Source organism: Lissotriton helveticus, chromosome 3_1, assembly GCF_964261635.1.
Source record: "Lissotriton helveticus chromosome 3_1, aLisHel1.1, whole genome shotgun sequence".
Lineage (NCBI taxonomy): Eukaryota > Metazoa > Chordata > Amphibia > Caudata > Salamandridae > Lissotriton > Lissotriton helveticus.
In genome coordinates, this window is record NC_136061.1 from 386,288,297 (window position 1) to 386,314,878 (window position 26,582).

At 46.1% G+C, this 26,582-nt stretch overlaps 1 protein-coding gene across 4 annotated transcripts in view; it reads left to right on the forward strand.

The window, feature by feature from the left end:
* The window catches only part of LOC144822507 (serine racemase-like), a 211,229-nt gene that overhangs the window by 164,857 nt on the left and 19,790 nt on the right, over positions 1-26,582 (forward strand). For all 4 annotated transcript variants that reach the window (XM_078680129.1, XM_078680124.1, XM_078680125.1 and 1 more), the window contains one exon: positions 23,621-23,695. In XM_078680129.1, coding sequence (XP_078536255.1) covers positions 23,621-23,695 — 75 coding nt within the window. The remainder of the gene's footprint in view (positions 1-23,620; positions 23,696-26,582) is intronic.

Genomic DNA, 26,582 nt, shown 5'->3' on the forward strand with positions numbered 1-26,582 from the left:
CAGAATCCCTTGCAAACATAAAAATCGGACAAAAAAACGCATTTTCCTCACATTTCTGTGGTGGAAAGTTCTGGAATCTGCGTGGATCAACAAATTTCCACGCACCCAGCGTGCCCCCAGGTCTCCCGAAAAAAATGGTACCTCACTTGCGTGGGTAGGCATAGTGGCTGCGACATGAAACAGCGCAAAACGCAGCATGGTTGCACCTCAATTTCCCAGTGAAATTTAGCACGTTTTGGACAAAAAGACTACCTTTTGTTTTCGCGCCGTAGCTCTGCCAGCACCTAGGGAAACCTAGCAAACCTGTACATTTTTGAAAACTAGACACCCAGGGGAATTCAGGATGGGGTGACTCGTCTGCCTACCCCCAGGTTTTGTTACCCAGAATCCCTTGCAAACCTAAAAATTTTACTAAAAAAACACATTTTCCTCACATTTCTGTGGTGGAAAGTTCTGGAATCTGCGTGGATCAACAAATTTCCACCCACCCAGCGTGCCACCAGGTCTCCTGAAAAAAATGGTACCTCACTTGCGTGGGTAGGCATAGTGGCTGCGACATGAAACAGCGCAAAACGCAGCATGGTCGCACCACAATTTCCCAGTGAAATTTAGCAAGTTTTGGACAAAAAGACTACCTTTTCTTTTTGCGCCGTAGCTCTGCCAGCACCTAGGGAAACCTAGCAAACCTATACATTTTTGAAAACTAGACACCCAGGGGAATTCAGGATGGGGTGACTCGTCTGCCTACCCCCAGGTTTTGTTACCCAGAATCCCTTGCAAACATAAAAATCGGACAAAAAAACGCATTTTCCTCACATTTCTGTGGTGGAAAGTTCTGGAATCTGCGTGGATCAACAAATTTCCACGCACCCAGCGTGCCCCCAGGTCTCCCGAAAAAAATGGTACCTCACTTGCGTGGGTAGGGATAGTGGCTGCGACATGAAACAGCGCAAAACGCAGCATGGTCGCACCTCAATTTCCCAGTGAAATTTAGCACGTTTTGGACAAAAAGACTACCTTTTGTTTTCGCGCCGTAGCTCTGCCAGCACCTAGGGAAACCTAGCAAACCTGTACATTTTTGAAAACTAGACACCCAGGGGAATTCAGGATGGGGTGACTCGTCTGCCTACCCCCAGGTTTTGTTACCCAGAATCCCTTGCAAACATAAAAATTTGACTAAAAAAACACATTTTCCTCACATTTCTGTGGTGGAAAGTTCTGGAATCTGCGTGGATCAACAAATTTCCACCCACCCAGCGTGCCCCCAGGTCTCCCGAAAAAAATGGTACCTCACTTGCGTGGGTAGGCATAGTGGCTGCGACATGAAACAGCGCAAAACGCAGCATGGTCGCACCTCAATTTCCCAGTGAAATTTAGCACGTTTTGGACAAAAAGACTACCTTTTCTTTTTGCGCCGTAGCTCTGCCAGCACCTAGAGAAACCTAGCAAACCTATACATTTTTTAAAACTAGACACCCAGGGGAATTTAGGATGGGGTGACTCGTCTGCCTACCCCCAGGTTTTGTTACCCAGAATCCATTGCAAACATAAAATTTTGACCAAAAAAAACACATTTTCCTCACATTTCTGTGGTGGAAAGTTCTGGAATCTGTGTGGATCAACAAATTTCCACCCACCCTGCGTGCCCCCAGGTCTCCAAAAAAAAATGGTACCTCACTTGCGTGGGTAGGCATAGTGGCTGCGACATGAAACAGCGCAAAACGCAGCATGGTCGCACCTCAATTTCCCAGTGAAATTTAGCAAGTTTTGGACAAAAAGACTACCTTTTCTTTTTGCGCCGTAGCTCTGCCAGCACCTAGGGAAATCTAGCAAACCTATACATTTGTGAAAACTAGACACCCAGGGGAATTCAGGATGGGGTGACTCGTCTTCCTACCCCCAGGTTTTGTTACCCAGAATCCCTTGCAAACATAAAAATTTGACAAAAAAACCACATTTTCCTCACATTTCTGTGGTGGAAAGTTCTGGAATCTGTGTGGATCAACAAATTTCCACCCACCCAGCGTGCCCCCAGGTCTCCCGAAAAAAATGGTACCTCACTTGCGTGGGTAGGCATAGTGGCTGCGACATGAAACAGCGCAAAACGCAGCATGGTCGCACCTCAATTTCCCAGTGAAATTTAGCACGTTTTGGACAAAAAGACTACCTTTTCTTTTTGCGCCGTAGCTCTGCCAGCACCTAGAGAAACCTAGCAAACCTATACATTTTTTAAAACTAGACACCCAGGGGAATTTAGGATGGGGTGACTCGTCTGCCTACCCCCAGGTTTTGTTACCCAGAATCCATTGCAAACATAAAATTTTGACCAAAAAAAACACATTTTCCTCACATTTCTGTGGTGGAAAGTTCTGGAATCTGTGTGGATCAACAAATTTCCACCCACCCTGCGTGCCCCCAGGTCTCCAAAAAAAAATGGTACCTCACTTGCGTGGGTAGGCATAGTGGCTGCGACATGAAACAGCGCAAAACGCAGCATGGTCGCACCTCAATTTCCCAGTGAAATTTAGCAAGTTTTGGACAAAAAGACTACCTTTTCTTTTTGCGCCGTAGCTCTGCCAGCACCTAGGGAAATCTAGCAAACCTATACATTTGTGAAAACTAGACACCCAGGGGAATTCAGGATGGGGTGACTCGTCTTCCTACCCCCAGGTTTTGTTACCCAGAATCCCTTGCAAACATAAAAATTTGACAAAAAAAACACATTTTCCTCACATTTCTGTGGTGGAAAGTTCTGGAATCTGTGTGGATCAACAAATTTCCACCCACCCAGCGTGCCCCCAGGTCTCCCGAAAAAAATGGTACCTCACTTGCGTGGGTAGGCATAGTGGCTGCGACATGAAACAGCGCAAAACGCAGCATGGTCGCACCTCAATTTCCCAGTGAAATTTAGCACGTTTTGGACAAAAAGACTACCTTTTCTTTTTGCGCCGTAGCTCTGCCAGCACCTAGGGAAACCTAGCAAACCTATACATGTTTGAAAACTAGACACCCAGGGGAATTTAGGATGGGGTGACTCGTCTGCCTACCCCCAGGTTTTGTTACCCAGAATCCCTTGCAAACATAAAAATTTGACATAAAAAACACATTTTCCTCACATTTCTGTGGTGGAAAGTTCTGGAATCTGCGTGGATCAACAAATTTCCACCCACCCAGCGTGCCCCCAGGTCTCCCGAAAAAAATGGTACCTCACTTGCGTGGGTAGCCATAGTGGCTGCGACATGAAACAGCGCAAAACGCAGCATGGTTGCACCTCAATTTCCCAGTGAAATTTAGCACGTTTTGGACAAAAAGACTACCTTTTCTTTTTGCGCTGTAGCTCTGCCAGCACCTAGGGAAATCTAGCAAACCTATACATTTTTGAAAACTAGACACCCAGAGGAATTCAGGATGGGGTGACTCGTCTGCCTACCCCCAGGTTTTGTTACCCAGAATCCCTTGCAAATATAAAAATTTGACAAAAAAAACTAATTTTCCTCACATTTCTGTGGTGGAAAGTTCTGGAATCTGTGTGGATCAACAAATTTCCACCCACCCAGCGTGCCCCCAGGTCTCCCTAAAAAAATGGTACCTCACTTGCGTGTGTAGGCATAGTGGCTGCGACATGAAACAGCGCAAAACGCAGCATGGTCGCACCTCAATTTCCCAGTGAAATTTAGCACGTTTTGGACAAAAAGACTACCTTTTCTTTTTGCGCCGTAGCTCTGCCAGCACCTAGAGAAACCTAGCAAACCTATACATTTTTGAAAACTAGACACCCAGGGGAATTCAGGATGGGGTGACTCGTCTGCCTACCCCCAGGTTTTGTTACCCAGAATCCCTTGCAAACATATAAATTTGACAAAAAAAACACATTTTCCTCACATTTCTGTGGTGGAAAGTTCTGGAATCTGCGTGGATCAACAAATTTCCACCCACCCAGCGTGCCCCCAGGTCTCCCGAAAAAAATGGTACCTCACTTGCGTGGGTAGGCATAGTGGCTGCGACATGAAACAGCGCAAAACGCAGCATGGTCGCACCTCAATTTCCCAGTGAAATTTAGCACGTTTTGGACAAAAAGACTACCTTTTCTTTTTGCGCCGTAGCCCTGCCAGCACCTAGGGAAACCTAGCAAACCTATACATTTTTGAAAACTAGACACCCAGGGGAATTCAGGATGGGGTGACTCATCTGCCTACCCCCAGGTTTTGTTACCCAGAATCCCTTGCAAACATAAAAAGTTGACAAAAAAACACATTTTCCTCACATTTCTGTGGTGGAAAGTTCTGGAATCTGTGTGGATCAACAAATTTCCACCCACCCAGCGTGCCCCCAGGTCTCCTGAAAAAAATGGTACCTCACTTGCGTGGGTAGGCATAGTGGATGCGACATGAAACAGCGCAAAACGCAGCATGGTCGCACCTCAATTTCCCAGTGAAATTTAGCACGTTTTGGACAAAAAGACTACCTTTTCTTTTTGCGCCGTAGCTCTGCCAGCACCTAGGGAAATCTAGCAAACCTATACATTTGTGAAAACTAGACACCCAGGGGAATTCAGGATGGGGTGACTCGTCTGCCTACCCCCAGGTTTTGTTACCCAGAATCCCTTGCAAACATAAACATTTGACAAAAAAAACACATTTTCCTCACATTTCTGTTGTGGAAAGTTCTGGAATCTGTGTGGATCAACAAATTTCCACCCACCCAGCGTGCCCCCAGGTCTCCCGAAAAAAATGGTACCTCACTTGCGTGGGTAGGCATAGTGGCTGCGACATGAAACAGCGCAAAATGCAGCATGGTCGCACCTCAATTTCCCAGTGAAATTTAGCACGTTTTGGACAAAAAGACTACCTTTTGTTTTCGCGCCGTAGCTCTGCCAGCACCTAGGGAAACCTAGCAAACCTGTACATTTTTGAAAACTAGACACCCAGGGGAATTCAGGATGGGGTGACTCGTCTGCCTACCCCCAGGTTTTGTTACCCAGAATCCCTTGCAAACCTAAAAATTTTACTAAAAAAACACATTTTCCTCACATTTCTGTGGTGGAAAGTTCTGGAATCTGCGTGGATCAACAAATTTCCACCCACCCAGCGTGCCACCAGGTCTCCTGAAAAAAATGGTACCTCACTTGCGTGGGTAGGCATAGTGGCTGCGACATGAAACAGCGCAAAACGCAGCATGGTCGCACCACAATTTCCCAGTGAAATTTAGCAAGTTTTGGACAAAAAGACTACCTTTTCTTTTTGCGCCGTAGCTCTGCCAGCACCTAGGGAAACCTAGCAAACCTATACATTTTTGAAAACTAGACACCCAGGGGAATTCAGGATGGGGTGACTCGTCTGCCTACCCCCAGGTTTTGTTACCCAGAATCCCTTGCAAACATAAAAATCGGACCAAAAAACGCATTTTCCTCACATTTCTGTGGTGGAAAGTTCTGGAATCTGCGTGGATCAACAAATTTCCACGCACCCAGCGTGCCCCCAGGTCTCCCGAAAAAAATGGTACCTCACTTGCGTGGGTAGGGATAGTGGCTGCGACATGAAACAGCGCAAAACGCAGCATGGTCGCACCTCAATTTCCCAGTGAAATTTAGCACGTTTTGGACAAAAAGACTACCTTTTGTTTTCGCGCCGTAGCTCTGCCAGCACCTAGGGAAACCTAGCAAACCTGTACATTTTTGAAAACTAGACACCCAGGGGAATTCAGGATGGGGTGACTCGTCTGCCTACCCCCAGGTTTTGTTACCCAGAATCCCTTGCAAACATAAAAATTTGACTAAAAAAACACATTTTCCTCACATTTCTGTGGTGGAAAGTTCTGGAATCTGCGTGGATCAACAAATTTCCACCCACCCAGCGTGCCCCCAGGTCTCCCGAAAAAAATGGTACCTCACTTGCGTGGGTAGGCATAGTGGCTGCGACATGAAACAGCGCAAAACGCAGCATGGTCGCACCTCAATTTCCCAGTGAAATTTAGCACGTTTTGGACAAAAAGACTACCTTTTCTTTTTGCGCCGTAGCTCTGCCAGCACCTAGAGAAACCTAGCAAACCTATACATTTTTTAAAACTAGACACCCAGGGGAATTTAGGATGGGGTGACTCGTCTGCCTACCCCCAGGTTTTGTTACCCAGAATCCATTGCAAACATAAAATTTTGACCAAAAAAAACACATTTTCCTCACATTTCTGTGGTGGAAAGTTCTGGAATCTGTGTGGATCAACAAATTTCCACCCACCCTGCGTGCCCCCAGGTCTCCAAAAAAAAATGGTACCTCACTTGCGTGGGTAGGCATAGTGGCTGCGACATGAAACAGCGCAAAACGCAGCATGGTCGCACCTCAATTTCCCAGTGAAATTTAGCAAGTTTTGGACAAAAAGACTACCTTTTCTTTTTGCGCCGTAGCTCTGCCAGCACCTAGGGAAATCTAGCAAACCTATACATTTGTGAAAACTAGACACCCAGGGGAATTCAGGATGGGGTGACTCGTCTTCCTACCCCCAGGTTTTGTTACCCAGAATCCCTTGCAAACATAAAAATTTGACAAACAAAACACTTTTTCCTCACATTTCTGTGGTGGAAAGTTCTGGAATCTGTGTGGATCAACAAATTTCCACCCACCCAGCGTGCCCCCAGGTCTCCCGAAAAAAATGGTACCTCACTTGCGTGGGTAGGCATAGTGGCTGCAACATGAAACAGCGCAAAACGCAGCATGGTCGCACCTCAATTTCCCAGTGAAATTTAGCACGTTTTGGACAAAAAGACTACCTTTTCTTTTTGCGCCGTAGCTCTGCCAGCACCTAGGGAAACCTAGCAAACCTATACATGTTTGAAAACTAGACACCCAGGGGAATTCAGGATGGGGTGACTCGTCTGCCTACCCCCAGGTTTTGTTACCCAGAATCCCTTGCAAACATAAAAATTTGACATAAAAAACACATTTTCCTCACATTTCTGTGGTGGAAAGTTCTGGAATCTGCGTGGATCAACAAATTTCCACCCACCCAGCGTGCCCCCAGGTCTCCCGAAAAAAATGGTACCTCACTTGCGTGGGTAGGCATAGTGGCTGCGACATGAAACAGCGCAAAACGCAGCATGGTTGCACCTCAATTTCCCAGTGAAATTTAGCACGTTTTGGACAAAAAGACTACCTTTTCTTTTTGCGCTGTAGCTCTGCCAGCACCTAGGGAAATCTAGCAAACCTATACATTTTTGAAAACTAGACACCCAGAGGAATTCAGGATGGGGTGACTCGTCTGCCTACCCCCAGGTTTTGTTACCCAGAATCCCTTGCAAATATAAAAATTTGACAAAAAAAACTAATTTTCCTCACATTTCTGTGGTGGAAAGTTCTGGAATCTGTGTGGATCAACAAATTTCCACCCACCCAGCGTGCCCCCAGGTCTCCCTAAAAAAATGGTACCTCACTTGCGTGTGTAGGCATAGTGGCTGCGACATGAAACAGCGCAAAACGCAGCATGGTCGCACCTCAATTTCCCAGTGAAATTTAGCACGTTTTGGACAAAAAGACTACCTTTTCTTTTTGCGCCGTAGCTCTGCCAGCACCTAGAGAAACCTAGCAAACCTATACATTTTTGAAAACTAGACACCCAGGGAAATTCAGGATGGGGTGACTCGTCTGCCTACCCCCAGGTTTTGTTACCCAGAATCCCTTGCAAACATAAACATTTGCCAAAAAAACACATTTTCCTCACATTTCTGTGGTGGAAAGTTCTGGAATCTGTGTGGATCAACAAATTTCCACCCACCCAGCGTGCCCCCAGGTCTCCCGAAAAAAATGGTACCTCACTTGCGTGGGTAGGCATAGTGGCTGCGACATGAAACAGCGCAAAACGCAGCATGGTCGCACCTCAATTTCCCAGTGAAAGTTAGCACGTTTTGGACAAAAAGACTACCTTTTCATTTTGTGCCGTAGCTCTGCCAGCACCTAGGGAAACCTAGCAAACCTATACATTTTTGAAAACTAGACACCCAGGGGAATTCAGGATGGGGTGACTCGTCTGCCTACCCCCAGGTTTTGTTACCCAGAATCCCTTGCAAACATAAAAATTTGACCAAAAAAACACATTTTCCTCACATTTCTGTGGTGGAAAGTTCTGGAATCTGCGTGGATCAACAAATTTCCACCCACCCAGCGTGCCCCCAGGTCTCCCGAAAAAAATGGTACCTCACTTGCGTGGGTAGGCTTAGTCGCTGCGACATGAAACAGCGCAAAACGCAGCATGGTCGCACCTCAATTTCCCAGTGAAATTTAGCACGTTTTGGACAAAAAGACTACCTTTTCTTTTTGCGCCGTAGCTCTGCCAGCACCTAGGGAAATCTAGCAAACCTATACATTTGTGAAAACTAGACACCCAGGGGAATTCAGGATGGGGTGACTCGTCTGCCTACCCCCAGGTTTTGTTACCCAGAATCCCTTGCAAACATAAACATTTGCCAAAAAAACACATTTTCCTCACATTTCTGTGGTGGAAAGTTCTGGAATCTGTGTGGATCAACAAATTTCCACCCACCCAGCGTGCCCCCGGTCTCCCGAAAAAAATGGTACCTCACTTGCGTGGGTAGGCATAGTGGCTGCGACATGAAACAGCGCAAAACGCAGCATGGTCGCACCTCAATTTCCCAGTGAAATTTAGCACGTTTTGGACAAAAAGACTACCTTTTCTTTTTGCGCCGTAGCTCTGCCAACACCTAGGGAAACCTAGCAAACCTATACATGTTTGAAAACTAGACACCCAGGGGAATTCAGGATGGGGTGACTCGTCTGCCTACCCCCAGGTTTTGTTACCCAGAATCCCTTGCAAACATAAAAATTTGACATAAAAAACACATTTTCCTCACATTTCTGTGGTGGAAAGTTCTGGAATCTGCGTGGATCAACAAATTTCCACCCACCCAGCGTGCCCCCAGGTCTCCCGAAAAAAATGGTACCTCACTTGCGTGGGTAGGCATAGTGGCTGCGACATGAAACAGCGCAAAACGCAGCATGGTCGCACCGCAATTTCCCAGTGAAAGTTAGCACGTTTTGGACAAAAACACTACCTTTTCTTTTTGCGCCGTAGCTCTGCCAGCACCTAGGGAAACCTAGCAAACCTATACATTTTTGAAAGCTAGACACCCAGGGGAATTCAGGATGGGGTGACTCGTCTGCCTACCCCCAGGTTTTGTTACCCAGAATCCCTTGCAAACATAAAAATTTGACCAAAAAAACACATTTTCCTCACATTTCTGTGGTGGAAAGTTCTGGAATCTGCGTGGATCAACAAATTTCCACCCACGCAGCGTGCCCCCAGGTCTCCCGAAAAAAATGGTACCTCACTTGCGTGGGTAGGCTTAGTGGCTGCGACATGAAACAGCGCAAAACGCAGCATGGTCGCACCTCAATTTCCCAGTGAAATTTAGCACGTTTTGGACAAAAAGACTACCTTTTCTTTTTGCGCCTTAGCTCTGCCAGCACCTAGGGAAATCTAGCAAACCTATACATTTGTGAAAACTAGACACCCAGGGGAATTCAGGATGGGGTGACTCGTCTGCCTACCCCCAGGTTTTGTTACCCAGAATCCCTTGCAAACATAAACATTTGCCAAAAAAACACATTTTCCTCACATTTCTGTGGTGGAAAGTTCTGGAATCTGTGTGGATCAACAAATTTCCACCCACCCAGCGTGCCCCCGGTCTCCCGAAAAAAATGGTACCTCACTTGCGTGGGTAGGCATAGTGGCTGCGACATGAAACAGCGCAAAACGCAGCATGGTCGCACCTCAATTTCCCAGTGAAATTTAGCACGTTTTGGACAAAAAGACTACCTTTTCTTTTTGCGCCGTAGCTCTGCCAGCACCTAGGGAAACCTAGCAAACCTATACATGTTTGAAAACTAGACACCCAGGGGAATTCAGGATGGGGTGACTCGTCTGCCTACCCCCAGGTTTTGTTACCCAGAATCCCTTGCAAACATAAAAATTTGACATAAAAAACACATTTTCCTCACATTTCTGTGGTGGAAAGTTCTGGAATCTGCGTGGATCAACAAATTTCCACCCACCCAGCGTGCCCCCAGGTCTCCCGAAAAAAATGGTACCTCACTTGCGTGGGTAGGCATAGTGGCTGCGACATGAAACAGCGCAAAGCGCAGCATGGTTGCACCTCAATTTCCCAGTGAAATTTAGCACGTTTTGGACAAAAAGACTACCTTTTCTTTTTGCGCTGTAGCTCTGCCAGCACCTAGGGAAACCTAGCAAACCTATACATTTTTGAAAACTAGACACCCAGGGGAATTCAGGATGGGGTGACTCGTCTGCCTACCCCCAGGTTTTGTTACCCAGAATCCCTTGCAAACATAAAAATTTGACATAAAAAACACATTTTCCTCACATTTCTGTGGTGGAAAGTTCTGGAATCTGCGTGGATCAACAAATTTCCACCCACCCAGCGTGCCCCCAGGTCTCCCGAAAAAAATGGTACCTCACTTGCGTGGGTAGGCATAGTGGCTGCGACATGAAACAGCGCAAAACGCAGCATGGTTGCACCTCAATTTCCCAGTGAAATTTAGCACGTTTTGGACAAAAAGACTACCTTTTCTTTTTGCGCTGTAGCTCTGCCAGCACCTAGGGAAATCTAGCAAACCTATACATTTTTGAAAACTAGACACCCAGAGGAATTCAGGATGGGGTGACTCGTCTGCCTACCCCCAGGTTTTGTTACCCAGAATCCCTTGCAAATATAAAAATTTGACAAAAAAAACTAATTTTCCTCACATTTCTGTGGTGGAAAGTTCTGGAATCTGTGTGGATCAACAAATTTCCACCCACCCAGCGTGCCCCCAGGTCTCCCTAAAAAAATGGTACCTCACTTGCGTGTGTAGGCATAGTGGCTGCGACATGAAACAGCGCAAAACGCAGCATGGTCGCACCTCAATTTCCCAGTGAAATTTAGCACGTTTTGGACAAAAAGACTACCTTTTCTTTTTGCGCCGTAGCTCTGCCAGCACCTAGAGAAACCTAGCAAACCTATACATTTTTGAAAACTAGACACCCAGGGAAATTCAGGATGGGGTGACTCGTCTGCCTACCCCCAGGTTTTGTTACCCAGAATCCCTTGCAAACATATAAATTTGACAAAAAAAACACATTTTCCTCACATTTCTGTGGTGGAAAGTTCTGGAATCTGCGTGGATCAACAAATTTCCACCCACCCAGCGTGCCCCCAGGTCTCCCGAAAAAAATGGTACCTCACTTGCGTGGGTAGGCATAGTGGCTGCGACATGAAACAGCGCAAAACGCAGCATGGTTGCACCTCAATTTCCCAGTGAAAGTTAGCACGTTTTGGACAAAAAGACTACCTTTTCATTTTGTGCCGTAGCTCTGCCAGCACCTAGGGAAACCTAGCAAACCTATACATTTTTGAAAACTAGACACCCAGGGGAATTCAGGATGGGGTGACTCGTCTGCCTACCCCCAGGTTTTGTTACCCAGAATCCCTTGCAAACATAAAAATTTGACCAAAAAAACACATTTTCCTCACATTTCTGTGGTGGAAAGTTCTGGAATCTGCGTGGATCAACAAATTTCCACCCACCCAGCGTGCCCCCAGGTCTCCCGAAAAAAATGGTACCTCACTTGCGTGGGTAGGCTTAGTCGCTGCGACATGAAACAGCGCAAAACGCAGCATGGTCGCACCTCAATTTCCCAGTGAAATTTAGCACGTTTTGGACAAAAAGACTACCTTTTCTTTTTGCGCCGTAGCTCTGCCAGCACCTAGGGAAATCTAGCAAACCTATACATTTGTGAAAACTAGACACCCAGGGGAATTCAGGATGGGGTGACTCGTCTGCCTACCCCCAGGTTTTGTTACCCAGAATCCCTTGCAAACATAAACATTTGCCAAAAAAACACATTTTCCTCACATTTCTGTGGTGGAAAGTTCTGGAATCTGTGTGGATCAACAAATTTCCACCCACCCAGCGTGCCCCCGGTCTCCCGAAAAAAATGGTACCTCACTTGCGTGGGTAGGCATAGTGGCTGCGACATGAAACAGCGCAAAACGCAGCATGGTCGCACCTCAATTTCCCAGTGAAATTTAGCACGTTTTGGACAAAAAGACTACCTTTTCTTTTTGCGCCGTAGCTCTGCCAACACCTAGGGAAACCTAGCAAACCTATACATGTTTGAAAACTAGACACCCAGGGGAATTCAGGATGGGGTGACTCGTCTGCCTACCCCCAGGTTTTGTTACCCAGAATCCCTTGCAAACATAAAAATTTGACATAAAAAACACATTTTCCTCACATTTCTGTGGTGGAAAGTTCTGGAATCTGCGTGGATCAACAAATTTCCACCCACCCAGCGTGCCCCCAGGTCTCCCGAAAAAAATGGTACCTCACTTGCGTGGGTAGGCATAGTGGCTGCGACATGAAACAGCGCAAAACGCAGCATGGTCGCACCGCAATTTCCCAGTGAAAGTTAGCACGTTTTGGACAAAAACACTACCTTTTCTTTTTGCGCCGTAGCTCTGCCAGCACCTAGGGAAACCTAGCAAACCTATACATTTTTGAAAGCTAGACACCCAGGGGAATTCAGGATGGGGTGACTCGTCTGCCTACCCCCAGGTTTTGTTACCCAGAATCCCTTGCAAACATAAAAATTTGACCAAAAAAACACATTTTCCTCACATTTCTGTGGTGGAAAGTTCTGGAATCTGCGTGGATCAACAAATTTCCACCCACGCAGCGTGCCCCCAGGTCTCCCGAAAAAAATGGTACCTCACTTGCGTGGGTAGGCTTAGTGGCTGCGACATGAAACAGCGCAAAACGCAGCATGGTCGCACCTCAATTTCCCAGTGAAATTTAGCACGTTTTGGACAAAAAGACTACCTTTTCTTTTTGCGCCTTAGCTCTGCCAGCACCTAGGGAAATCTAGCAAACCTATACATTTGTGAAAACTAGACACCCAGGGGAATTCAGGATGGGGTGACTCGTCTGCCTACCCCCAGGTTTTGTTACCCAGAATCCCTTGCAAACATAAACATTTGCCAAGAAAACACATTTTCCTCACATTTCTGTGGTGGAAAGTTCTGGAATCTGTGTGGATCAACAAATTTCCACCCACCCAGCGTGCCCCCGGTCTCCCGAAAAAAATGGTACCTCACTTGCGTGGGTAGGCATAGTGGCTGCGACATGAAACAGCGCAAAACGCAGCATGGTCGCACCTCAATTTCCCAGTGAAATTTAGCACGTTTTGGACAAAAAGACTACCTTTTCTTTTTGCGCCGTAGCTCTGCCAGCACCTAGGGAAACCTAGCAAACCTATACATGTTTGAAAACTAGACACCCAGGGGAATTCAGGATGGGGTGACTCGTCTGCCTACCCCCAGGTTTTGTTACCCAGAATCCCTTGCAAACATAAAAATTTGACATAAAAAACACATTTTCCTCACATTTCTGTGGTGGAAAGTTCTGGAATCTGCGTGGATCAACAAATTTCCACCCACCCAGCGTGCCCCCAGGTCTCCCGAAAAAAATGGTACCTCACTTGCGTGGGTAGGCATAGTGGCTGCGACATGAAACAGCGCAAAGCGCAGCATGGTTGCACCTCAATTTCCCAGTGAAATTTAGCACGTTTTGGACAAAAAGACTACCTTTTCTTTTTGCGCTGTAGCTCTGCCAGCACCTAGGGAAACCTAGCAAACCTATACATTTTTGAAAACTAGACACCCAGGGGAATTCAGGATGGGGTGACTCGTCTGCCTACCCCCAGGTTTTGTTACCCAGAATCCCTTGCAAATATAAAAATTTGACAAAAAAAACTAATTTTCCTCACATTTCTGTGGTGGAAAGTTCTGGAATCTGTGTGGATCAACAAATTTCCACCCACCCAGCGTGCCCCCAGGTCTCCCGAAAAAAATGGTACCTCACTTGCGTGGGTAGGCTTAGTGGCTGCGACATGAAACAGCGCAAAACGCAGCATGGTCGCACCTCAATTTCCCAGTGAAATTTAGCACGTTTTGGACAAAAAGACTACCTTTTCTTTTTGCGCCGTAGCTCTGCCAGCACCTAGGGAAATCTAGCAAACCTATACATTTGTGAAAACTAGACACCCAGGGGAATTCAGGATGGGGTGACTCGTCTGCCTACCCCCAGGTTTTGTTACCCAGAATCCCTTGCAAACATAAACATTTGCCAAAAAAACACATTTTCCTCACATTTCTGTGGTGGAAAGTTCTGGAATCTGTGTGGATCAACGAATTTCCACCCTCCCAGCGTGCCCCCAGGTCTCCCGAAAAAAATGATACCTCACTTGCGTGGGTAGGCATAGTGGCTGCGACATGAAACGGCGCAAAACGCAGCATGGTCGCACCTCAATTTCCCAGTGAAATTTAGCACGTTTTGGACAAAAAGACTACCTTTTCTTTTTGCGCCGTAGCTCTGCCAGCACCTAGGGAAACCTAGCAAACCTATACATTTTTGAAAACTAGACACCCAGGGGAATTCAGGATGGGGTGACTCGTCTGCCTACCCCCAGGTTTTGTTACCCAGAATCCCTTGCAAATATAAAAATTTGACCAAAAAAAACACATTTTCCTCACATTTCTGTGGTGGAAAGTTCTGGAATCTGTGTGGATCAACAAATTTCCACCCACCCAGCGTGCCCCCAGGTCTCCCGAAAAAAATGGTACCTCACTTGCGTGGGTAGGCATAGTGGCTGCGACATGAAACAGCGCAAAACGCAGCATGGTCGCACCTCAATTTCCCAGTGAAATTTAGCACGTTTTGGACAAAAAGACTACCTTTTCTTTTTGCGCCGTAGCTCTGCCAGCACCTAGGGAAACCTAGCAGACCTATACATTTTTGAAAACTAGACACCCAGGGGAATTCAGGATGGGGTGACTCGTCTGCCTACCCCCAGGTTTTGTTACCCAGAATCCCTTGCAAACATAAACATTTGACAAAAAAAACAAATTTTCCTCACATTTCTGTGGTGGAAAGTTCTGGAATCTGCGTGGATCAACAAATTTCCACCCACCTAGCGTGCCCTCAGGTCTCCCGAAAAAAATGGTACCTCACTTGCGTGGATAGACATAGTGGCTGCAACAGGAAACGGTTCAAATCGTACGGTGGTGAATTTACATTACCTTATTGCAAAACTACCTTGATTTTTGGGGGGGGTCATCTGAGTTTGTGGCCCGGGGCTCGGTGGTATTCTTTGCAAAGTAGCAAACCCAAACAGTTCTGAAAACTAGACACCCGGGAGAGTCCAGGGAGGTATGGCATGCGTGGGTCCCCCAATGTTTTCCTACCCAGCACTCCTTTCAAACCTTAAAATTAGGTACAAATAGCACTTTTCCAAACTTTTTCGCGTGGGATCGCCGTGCCGGCAAAAAAGTCCTACCACCCTGCGTTCCCCTTGTTCTCCCGAGTAAAAGGATACCTCACTTGTGTGGGTGCCTCAAAGCAGAACACGCCAAAAATGAATTTTGAATAAAGTAGTTTTTAGTCATATTTAAGTTTTACAAATTAAGCCCCCCAGCCTGAGTCACATGCCTTTGGCCCACCCACACAAGTGAGGTATCATTTTACTCGGGAGAACAAGGGAAACGCTGGGTGGTAGGACATTTGTGCCGGCAGCGAGATCCCACCCAAAAAAGTACGGAAAAGTGGGTTTTTTGACCAAAATGTAAGGTTTGCAGGGGTTTCTGGGTAGGAAAACATTGGGGGACCCACGCATGCCATACCTCCCTGGACTCCCCCGGGTGTCTAGTTCTTAGAACTGTTTGGGTTTGGTAGTTTCCAAAGATGCCCGCCAAGCCCCGGGCCGAAAGCTCAGGTGACCCCCTCAAAAAATAAGATTATTTGGCTAAAGGTAATTTTTTGGTCTCCACAGTAAGAATTGGGCCTTTTCCTAAAGCAGCCACTATGCCTACCCACGCAAGTGAGGTACCATTTTTATCGGGAGACCTTTGGGAATGCGGGGTGGGAGGTAATTTGTGTGAGCCCAGTGATGCTACGCTTTCCCACACTAAAAGTGTGAAAAAAATGATTTTTTCCAAGCAAAAAATGAGGTTTGCAAGGGATTCTGGGTAAAGGAACGTTGGAGGATCCACGCAAGCCATACCTCCTTGGAAGCCCCCGGGTGTCTACTTTTCAGAACTTTGTGGGTTTGGTAGGTTTCCCTAGATTGCTGTCTCGCACGGGGCCAAAAACCCAGGTAACCCCTCTAGCAAAAGCTGGTGGACTTGGCATTTTCACCATTGTTAAATTCACCAGCTTTTGCAAGAGGGGTTACCTGGGTTTCTGGCCCCGTGCGAGACAGCCATCTATGGAAACCTACCAAACCCACACATTTCTGAAAAGTAGACACCCGGGGGCTTCCAAGGAGGTATGGCTTGCGTGGATCCTCCAACATTCCTTTACCCAGAATCCCTTGCAAACCTCAATTTTAGCAGAAAAAAATCAATTTTTTCACACGTTGTAGTCTGGGAAAGCCTGGCATCACTGGGCTCACACAAATTACCTCCCACCAAGCGTTCCCCCAGATCTCCCGATAGAAACGGTACCTCACTTGCGTGGGTAGCCATAGTGGCTGCAACAGGAAAAGGTCCAAAACGTACAGTGGTGAATTTAAAATACCCTGAAGCAATATAACTTTGATTTGGGGGGGGGAGGGCACCTGAGTTTTTGGCCTGGGGCTGGGTGGTATTCTTTGGAAAGTAGCAAACCCAAACAGTTCTGAAAACTAGACACCCGGGAGAGTCCAGGGAGGTATGGCATGCGTGGGTCCCCCAATGTTTTCCTACCCAGAACTCCTTGCAAACCTTAAAAATAGGTAAAAATAGCACTTTTCCAAACTTTTTGGCGTGGGATCGCCGTGCCGGCAAAAAAGTCCTACCACCCTGCGTTCCCCTTGTTCTCCCGAGTAAAAGGATACCACACCTTAACAGAGTTGTTCAAAAGTCAAACATTCAAGCACGGCTATCTATTCCTCAAAGACACACACATACAGGTTGGATTTGGCACGAGGGCGAGTGATGGTTCAGTACATAAAATTTTATTAACAAGATATTTCAAAAAATGAAATGCTCTGTCAATAAATAAATGCATAAAAACCGAACCAGTGACTCGCAACTCGTGAGCTGTAAAGCCACGACAAGGCACCAACCGTTTTACAGGCCATTCACGCACCTTTCATACCTGATACAAACCAGACCATTGACACCATCCGAATGGAAAAGCAACACATAACAACAATCACAATAAGGGACAAGGTACACCCTACTGCAGAAAGAGAAAACAAACATTTATTACTGCACACCCATCTAATCCGCAAGCACACACACATACTGGTTGGATTTGGCACGAGGGTGAGTGATGATTCAGTACATACAATTGGATACGCAAGTAATTTCATCAAAAATGAAATACACTGCGTATAATTGAAAGTATGATAAACTGAACCACTGACTCACAGCTCGTGAGCTGTAAAGCCACGTCAAGGCACCAACCTCTTTACAGGCCATTCATACACCTTTCGTACGCGTGACACATACAAAACATTCACACCGCCAGCCGCGGACCCATCACATTTCAACACTCACACCAGCAAACAGCGCCATTCAAGGGCCCATCACTTTCACACGCCCACATTTCTGACACTGCAACTACACAAAATGATGGACTGTGTGGAGTGTCACTCAACTAGCAGTGTGTGTAGTGACCAACAGAAAATAACTACTCACACACCGCCTGCCGAGCGCCAGTCCACCCACACCACCATCCAAGCACCAGACCATGCACACCGCCCGCCAAACACCACTCAGCGCACACCGACAGCCAAGTACCACTCCACACACACCACCAGCCAAGCATCACTCCACGCACACAACACCAGCCAAGCGCCACTCCACAAACACAACACCAGCCAAGCACCACTCCACACACACCGCCAGCCAAGCACCACTCCACACACACCGCCAGCCAAGCACCACTCCACACACACCGCCAGCCAAGCACCACTCCACACACACCACCAGCCAAGCACCACTCCGTGCACAGACAGCCAAGTACCACTCCATGCACACCACCAGCCAAGCGCCCCTCCACACACACCACCAGCCAAGCGCCACTCCACAAACACAACACCAGCCAAGCAACACTCCGTGCACAGACAGCCAAGTACCACTCCACACACACCACCAGCCAAGCGCCACTCCACACACGACCAGCCAAGCGCCACTCAACACACACCACCAGCCAAGCACAACTCCACACACACCGCCAGCCAAGCACCACTCCACGAACACCACCAGCCAAAGACAAATCCAAACACAACACCAGGCAAGCGCAAGAGCACGCACCCCGCCAACCAAACACCAGACCACGCACACCGCCAGTCAAGCACCAGTCCGCAGACACCGCCAGACAAGCACCAGTCCACAGACACCAGCAGCAAAGCGCCAAACCATGCACACAGTCAGACAATGGACACTACACGCAAACCAACATCATACTTTAGTTTTTTTTTTTAAATAAAAGAGAAACAAAAACAAATTGCAAATTGATACAAATCTACTAACTCGACAACTAAATCTAAAAAGACTACACAAATACAAACTTTGAAACTGAACAATAAGTTTTACAGAATAAAGACCAACCAGTTCACTTTACCACTCATTGATACTCCCAAAAATTCTTTTGCGTGTGGTACAATCTAAAACAAGCAGGTACACACAGCCCCGGGTTTGAAGGGGAGTTGGGGCAGTACATGCGAACCTCCTTCCGCAAACCTCTTCGCCAACAGACTCTACATCTCCGACTGGGAAAGTCTTTTGAGGTTGTAGGAGGAATTGTATCAGAAAAGTGGCGATCTTTCAATCTGGCAACATCCTCCACCACTCCAACTCTAGGAACACTTGCCTGTTCCACTAAAACAAGGCTGCCTATTACAGACTCCTGAAACTTTACAAAAGTCATCTTTGACTGGGGACAAGATTTCTGGAACACAATGAAAGCATTAAAGGTTGCCAAGTGGAAAAGATGGATAGCCAACTTCTTGTACCAAATGTAAGCCTTACGAAGAGCAGCATACGGTTCCAACCTCTGATCAACTCTGTCAACACCACCCATGTGCCTATTATAGTCTAAAATGCACACAGGTTTGCGCACTTCTGCAACATGACCCCAAACAGTCACCGGTTCAGTGCTTTCATCATGTATGGAAGTCAACATGTAGACATCTCTCCTGTCTGAAAACTTCACAGCTAGAAGCTCCTCGCAATGCACTGCACTGTGCCCGAGCAAGCTTTCGACAAACAAGTTCTTTTGGGAAACCTTTACGGTTTGAGCGGATTGTGCCACAAGCAACAGTGTCCACTTTGGCCAATTCCCTGAACAACCGCACACCAGTGTAGAAGTTATCGACATACAAATGATGGCCTTTGTTAAACAATCCACGACCAAGTTCCCACACAATTTTCTCAGTCACTCCAAAAGTCGACGGACAACCAGGGGGGTTAATCCTGGATTCCTTACCAGTGTACACCCTGAAATTAGAGACATATCCAGTCTCACTGTCACACAGCATATACAGTTTGATTCCATAGCGTGCCCTCTTACTAGGAATGTATTGCCGAAATAAAAAGCGGCCCTTGAACAACAGCAAAGACTCCTCCACTGCAATTTCTTTCCCAGGATAAAAGATCTCAGAAAATCGATCAACCAAATGATCAATGACAGGCCGAATCTTGAAAAGACGGTCACAATCAGGGTGATCTCGTGGCAAAGCAAGACTATTGTCAACAAAATGCATCATCCGCAGCAGAAGCAAATACCTATCACGACTCATGACTGCCGGAAATATAGCTGTTGCCATCAAGGGACTAGTAGACCAATATGAAGCCATTGATGGTTTCCTAAGCAAGCCCATCAAAAAAGTTAAACCCAAAAACTTTTTCATCTCCTCCAAATTTGTGGGAGTCCACCGGGTAGCTCTAGCGTGGGGCTTAAGGCTGGCACTGTTCACCCTCAAAAAAAATTCAGCATACAAATTAGTCTGCTCTACAATCTCTGCCAAAAACACATCATCCATAAACAACTTGAAAAAATCAATAGGCAAAAAGTTTTCAGTGTTCACCCTACACCCTGGAACACCAGTAAATTCAGGCAATGCCGGCTGCACCATGCCTGGTGCAACCCAGAGGTCAGAACTTTCATCGTCAAGTCTTGCAGCCGCAGGCCGCCGCCCAGCTGCCTCTTGTCTCACTACACCAACTGGAAGTCTAGCAGCCCCAGGCTGCAGCCCAGATGTCTCTTGCCGCACTATTGGCACATCAATGTCCTCCGCAACCACAGGCACAACAATGTCCTCCCCAACCGTAACCACAGCAATGTCCTCCCCAACCACAGGCACATCATCCACACCAAAAGTAGCTTCATCAGCACTCAAAGTGTCTTCATCATCAGATGAAGCCATGTGTAGAGAAAACTCACTACCAGAATCTTCACCTTCTTCATCAGACTCTGGACCATGGTCAGAGGAAGAATCAAAAATCATTCCAACAACTTGCTGAGCAGTAATCCGGCGGCTAGCCATTATCCTTACAAATAAAGGAGTCTGCACAAACAACTCAACAACCCCAACACTGCGCAAAGTAAGATAAAAAATGTAAGACTTTTTCACACAAAACTATATTTAGAAAAAATATACAATTCACTTACAAGACACAACTACACTCACCAGCACCTACTCTGCAAAGACACAGCAAATAGGCAACGATATCCCACTAGAAAGAAGAAAAAAAACTTACATCTACAGAAGGACACATCAAAAACAAATGCAAAACATGTTTTACAATCACAACAAACAGAAACAAAACATACTCGTATTACTACACACTTTGCAAAATAAACAATTACATTACAATTGAACAAAAAAAAGGTCTCTTACCAAACACATGCAACTACAGAAACAGCAGAACAACAGAACCACCAGTAACAGAACCGCACACTGCAACAATCTAAAGAGAAAAAAAAAACAATACACATTAGAAGAAACAAAAACAACACACATTACAACAGGCTATGTCACAGGGTATGTCACAAATGGGGTGTCTATCCCCAAGGGGGGAAGATTATAAATCATTATAAACGTGGGCCCCCTGGAAGCAACCCTACGGAGGGCAGAGAGGCCAAATAAAGACACGGCAGAACATACTGAAAACAAATGGGCCCAAGGAAGCAACCCTTGGCCAAGGGGTCGCTCCCTATAAAAAAAAATAACCCTGGAGTCTAGTGGGCTTTTCTATTCCCCCCCCTGGGTCCAGAAACGGTTAAAAAAAACAGCCACTCTGCCCCCAGAAACGTCTATAAAAAAATTAGGGCCACTAGGAAGCGACCCTTCCCCAAGGGGTCACTTCCTTTTCAAATCCAAACAAATCCCTGGTGACTAGTGGGCTTTTTTGCTCCTCCTGGGTGCAGATCGGCCGAAAAAACGGCCAATCTGCCCCAGGGGGGGGCAGAAAAGTCTGAAAAATATTTTATCCCCCTAAGGAAGCGACCCTTGCCCAAGGGGTCGCTTCCTTTATAAATAAAAAAACAATCCCTGGTGTCTAGTGGGCTTTTCTGCTCCCCCTGGGTGCAGATCGGCCGAAAAAACGGCCGATCTGCCCCAGGGGGGGCAGAAAAGTCTGAAAAATATTTTATCCCCCTAAGGAAGCGACCCTTGCCCAAGTGGTCGCTTCCTTTATAAATAAAAAACAATCCCTGGTGTCTAGTGGGCTTTTCTGCTCCCCCTGGGTGCAGATCGGCCGAAAAAACGGCTGATCTGCCCCAGGGGGGGCAGAAAAGTCTGAAAAATTATTTGCCCCCAAAATGGAAGCGACCCTTGCCCAAGGGGTCGCTTCCAGCACACAACAAACCACACAAACCACACAAACGCAATCCCTGGTGTCTAGTGGGCTTTTCTGCTCCCCCTGGGTGCAGATCGGCCGAAAAAACGGCCGATCTGCCCCGGGGGGGCAGAAAAGTCTGAAAAATTATTGGCCCCCAAAACGAAAGCGACCCTTGCCCAAGGGGTCGCTTCCTGCACAAATATACATTGCCAAACAAAATCCCTGGTGTCTAGTGGGGCATTCCTGGTGCACGATCGCGACGCTGTGCGCGATCGTGCACCAGGAATGCCCTGCATTGGGACATCAGGGGAGAGGAAACACAGTTTCCTCCCCCCCGATGCCTCAAGGCACCGAAAACCGCCCCCCCTGCCCCACCGGAGCACCGAACACCCACCTCTGTGCTGGACGCGCTGGAAAGAAATGGCTTCCAGCGCGTCCAGCGCTTCCTGATGACGTCGGCGCGCGCTGTGCGCGCTGACGTCACCAGGAAGCGTGGGGGGGCCAGGGGGTGGCAGCGGAAAGTCTTCCGCTGCCACCCCTGCAAAAAAAACAAAGATCGCTGCACAGGGGGGGGGGGGGGAGCGCCAGCGCTCCCCCCCAGGGCTGTACTGATGACGGAACGGTTCCGTCATCAGCACAGCCCAACCGATGCTGATGACGGAACCGCTCCGTCATCAGCATCGAAGGGGTTAAAATCTTTACCTTAAAGTGGATCAGCTATTGACTGAAAAGGAACTGATGACCACTATGTAACGTTGGCATTCTATGAAATACCCTGCTATAACCCAATTTAATCTTCACAGCTGTAATCGGCTGTAGAAACTGTTAACTTGACAAGATTGCATTACTATGGAGTGACTTAGGGCCAGATGTATGAACACATTTTCCCATAGACACAGAATGGGTAAAACGGCTTGATAAATCTGGCCCCAAGTCTAAATCTTTCTGCACTTCATTGAGTCACTATGTGACCACATTTAAAAAGAAGGAAGAGGATGTGCACTGCTTCATCTTTATTTACCCCAAGATTAGAGGTGACTTTGCACGAATATGACTGCACCTTAGTATGTTTAAGGCAGGAAGAATAGATTTAACGAATTGATAAAATGTTTATATGAGATAGATGAATATTTTAATATACCAGTTTTATCAATTTTATGTGCAATTTAGTTCTTATTATAATGAAATTGTCCAGTGTCATTTAATGTTAGAAATCTGTGTTTTGCACATTTAATGAACTTGTAATTTTAATGATCCAGCTGTATAAATTGTTTTTTTACCTGTTTGAAATATACTTTGACTTTGACTACCTCCTGCCCTCCTTCCTTCCTCTTTTCTTTTCCTCTTCTTCTCCTCCTCCCATTTCATCCTCCTCCTTCATTCCTCCTCCTTCATTCCTCCTCCTCACCTGCCCCCTCTGTTCCTTCTTCCCTCCCTTCCTCCGCCCCTCTCTTCCTTCTTCTCCTTCCTCCTCCCTCCTTCTTCAAAACAACTTTGCTTCATTTGCCCTGGCACACAGAACTCTGTTAAACCTACAACCTTGGAGTTGTAAGAAGGGGCGCATTGCTCACACCATAGACTGATCTCACAGTGATCTTTAACATGTATACTAAAACACATTGCACGTGTTACACTCTAATCTCTAATACGCTGTGACCTTCATTTTTGCTGCACAGATTAGGCTTCTTGGAAAACGGTTCCTTTCATAAGGCTTTTTCATTCCATCAGGTGCCGGCAGTGAATGCACTGGTGGTTCCGGTGGGTGGAGGAGGAATGCTGGCTGGAATAGCAGTTGCTGTCAAGGTATGAAGCCTTTACTGTTACAGAGCCCTGAGGTTCTGCATTTGCAACCTTGTATTATAATAGAGAACATCACCTTCATGTTGATTCCAGTACTCTGTGCTCTCTCTTCCCCTTTCACAAGCTGATGAGGCATGCTTGAACAAGAGACAGCACTGGAAAAGCTTCTCAGAAGATACCTTCTTGTATAAGCGTCTTGTGGCCTCTGCTCATGCCTCACCATAGTCCCATCCATGCTAAATTGTATCAGGGTTTTGCATCCCCCTTGCGCCACTCAAGGCGACGCAGGGCGATGCAAAACCTAGATTGAGATTTACCTTGCCGCACAGAGGTGCATGGCATGGCAAATCTAGTGCAATGCAAGGCATCGCTGCATTGCATTACACTGCGCCGGGAAAGAATTACATGGATGGAGCGTGTGTGTTCCCACGCATCCACCCACGTATTCTGATGCATTCCCAGATTTACCAACACTGGTAGAACTGGGAAAGTATCAGAATTATATACCTTCCCGATATATATTTTTCTCCTCGTTTCCTCATTCTAGGTGTGCTGCATTTCACTGAGGAAAATGCCTCCAAGGATTGTTTTTGTGCAGGAAGGGACACCTTCCTGCACAAAAACAATTCTGCCAGTAACGCAGGCACTCTAGCACCACAGCACAAGGGTGCCTGTGTTAGCGTTAGACAGCTCCAAGTGTGCGAGTGCAAGGAGGACAGGATAGCGCCATATCTAGATAGTTATTGAGCACTTCTGCCGTCACCTGTCATGCAACGCAGTGGGTTGCCTAAGTGTGTTGCATTGTGTGACATAATTATAAATCTGTAATCCAAACAATGGTTCAAGTGCACCACTTTATAATCTATTAAAATAGAGAAAGAAACCTCCCCAATTGAAAGAAAATGAAAATTTTGGGGGAAAGAAAGAAAAGTGCTACCCAACCATTAGAACACCCAATACCCATGTACAAATTATTTTTCTTAGTATTCAAAACATTTATTTTAATATTATCAAAAAAGCATATCAAAAACACATATACAATGACAATAACAATGACGCTCATACAGTTACACAAACAGTGATACAGATATAAACAATGACAGGTCTAAACAAATAAGTTGTGACTGGGGGGAAAAATACAAATACAGGTTTCAAAACAGGACAAGATTACACAACAAAACAATTATGTCCTCATTAGTTAAAGCAACATCTTTGGCATCAACGCCGTTTCAACCCATAGATAAATGGAGGGTCATCATCAGGACAAGAACGTCAAATGTAGGCACGTCCACTGTATTTCAATACAATTGTCTCACACATCACGATGTATGTGTCAGCATGGAACGTGCGGCAAGCTCAAGGGTTTTCTTAAATTAGGCGCAAAAAGGAATAAAATCTGCTGGAATGCCCAAGAGTTAAATAAAATCGATAACCCTGAAGTGAAGCCAAAATTAGCATTAAATGGCCCCCAGTTATCTAAGATCTATTCATGGATAGCCTAGCTTTGCTGCAAACACTGAGGCAGCAACGTGAGCGGACACGCTGTTGGGACGAGTCTGCTCCAACTGAATACGCAATTAAAACACCGACCGGTATCCCCTGAGCCAGCATGTCCGCTAGGCTCCAGCAGATTTTATTCCCTTTTGCGCCTAATTTAAGAAAACCCTTGAGCTTGCTGCACTTTCCATACTGACACGTACATCTTGTTGAGTGAGACAATTTTATTGAAATACAGTGGACGCTCCTACATTTGACGTCCTTGTCCTGATGATGACCCTCCAAATTTTCTATGGGTTGAAACGCCGTTGATGCCAAAGATGTGGCTTTAACTAATGAGGACATAATTGTTTTGTTGTGTAATCTTGTCTTGTTTTGAAATCTGCATTTGTATTTTTACCTCAGCCACAACTTCTTTGTTTACACCTGTCATTGTTTATATCTGTAACACTGTTTGTGTAACTGCATGAGCGCCATTGTTTTCTCATTGTATATGTGTTTTGATTTGCTTTTTTGATAATATTAAAATATATATTTTGAATACTAAGAAAAATAATTTGTACATGGGTATTAGGTGTTCTAATGGTTGGGTAGCACATTTCTTTCTTTCCCCAAAAATGTTTCTTCTTCTTTCAATTGGAGAGGTTTCTTCTATTTTAATTGATTATAAATTTGTGCACTTGAACCATTGTTTGGAGTACAGTGTTAACTACCCCTGATTCAGGTTCTAGGGTTGCCCCTGTTGTTTGTAACTATAATTATAAATCTGGCCCTCATGTTCTAAGTGTTTTTTTCCCATGAATGCAATGATGTGTCAAGGAATATGCTAAGGGGATGGCTGAAGTGGATTGAAAAGAAAGATCTAGCAATAAAAAAACTGGAATCTCCACAAACTTAATTTGAATCTTTCCTAGCTCCGGTGTCCTGCCCTCCCTCTCTCCTTCCAAACTTATTTCACAGCGTATATTACTGGAACGGAGAGAAAGCATATGCCTGACAAGGCATCAAAAATTTGCACTGAAATTCGCGGAAAGCCACATCTTGCATGGAATATGTGTCCAGAGAGTCGTGTATGTAAAAAGCATGTGGTGTTGCCCCGATTCTGCCAAACAAATGTTGCAAAGGAAATATGTCTTTGGAAATCCACTGTTGTTAAATTTGCTCTGGGACAATCCATATTGGAAAATCTAGAAGTCCTATGCTTAGTGATTTTGAAATGAAGTACAACAGCCAGATCGGACTGCAGTCTATAACTCTTGCTTCCCAGTGAAACCCCCCCCCCCCCATAAATCCAGTGCCATCTTAAGGATTTTTGGGGATCCAAGTAAGATGTATTTAGGGCATCCTGTTCGGAACTCTTTTTTTTCCATAAACTTTATTCAGTTTTATGGCG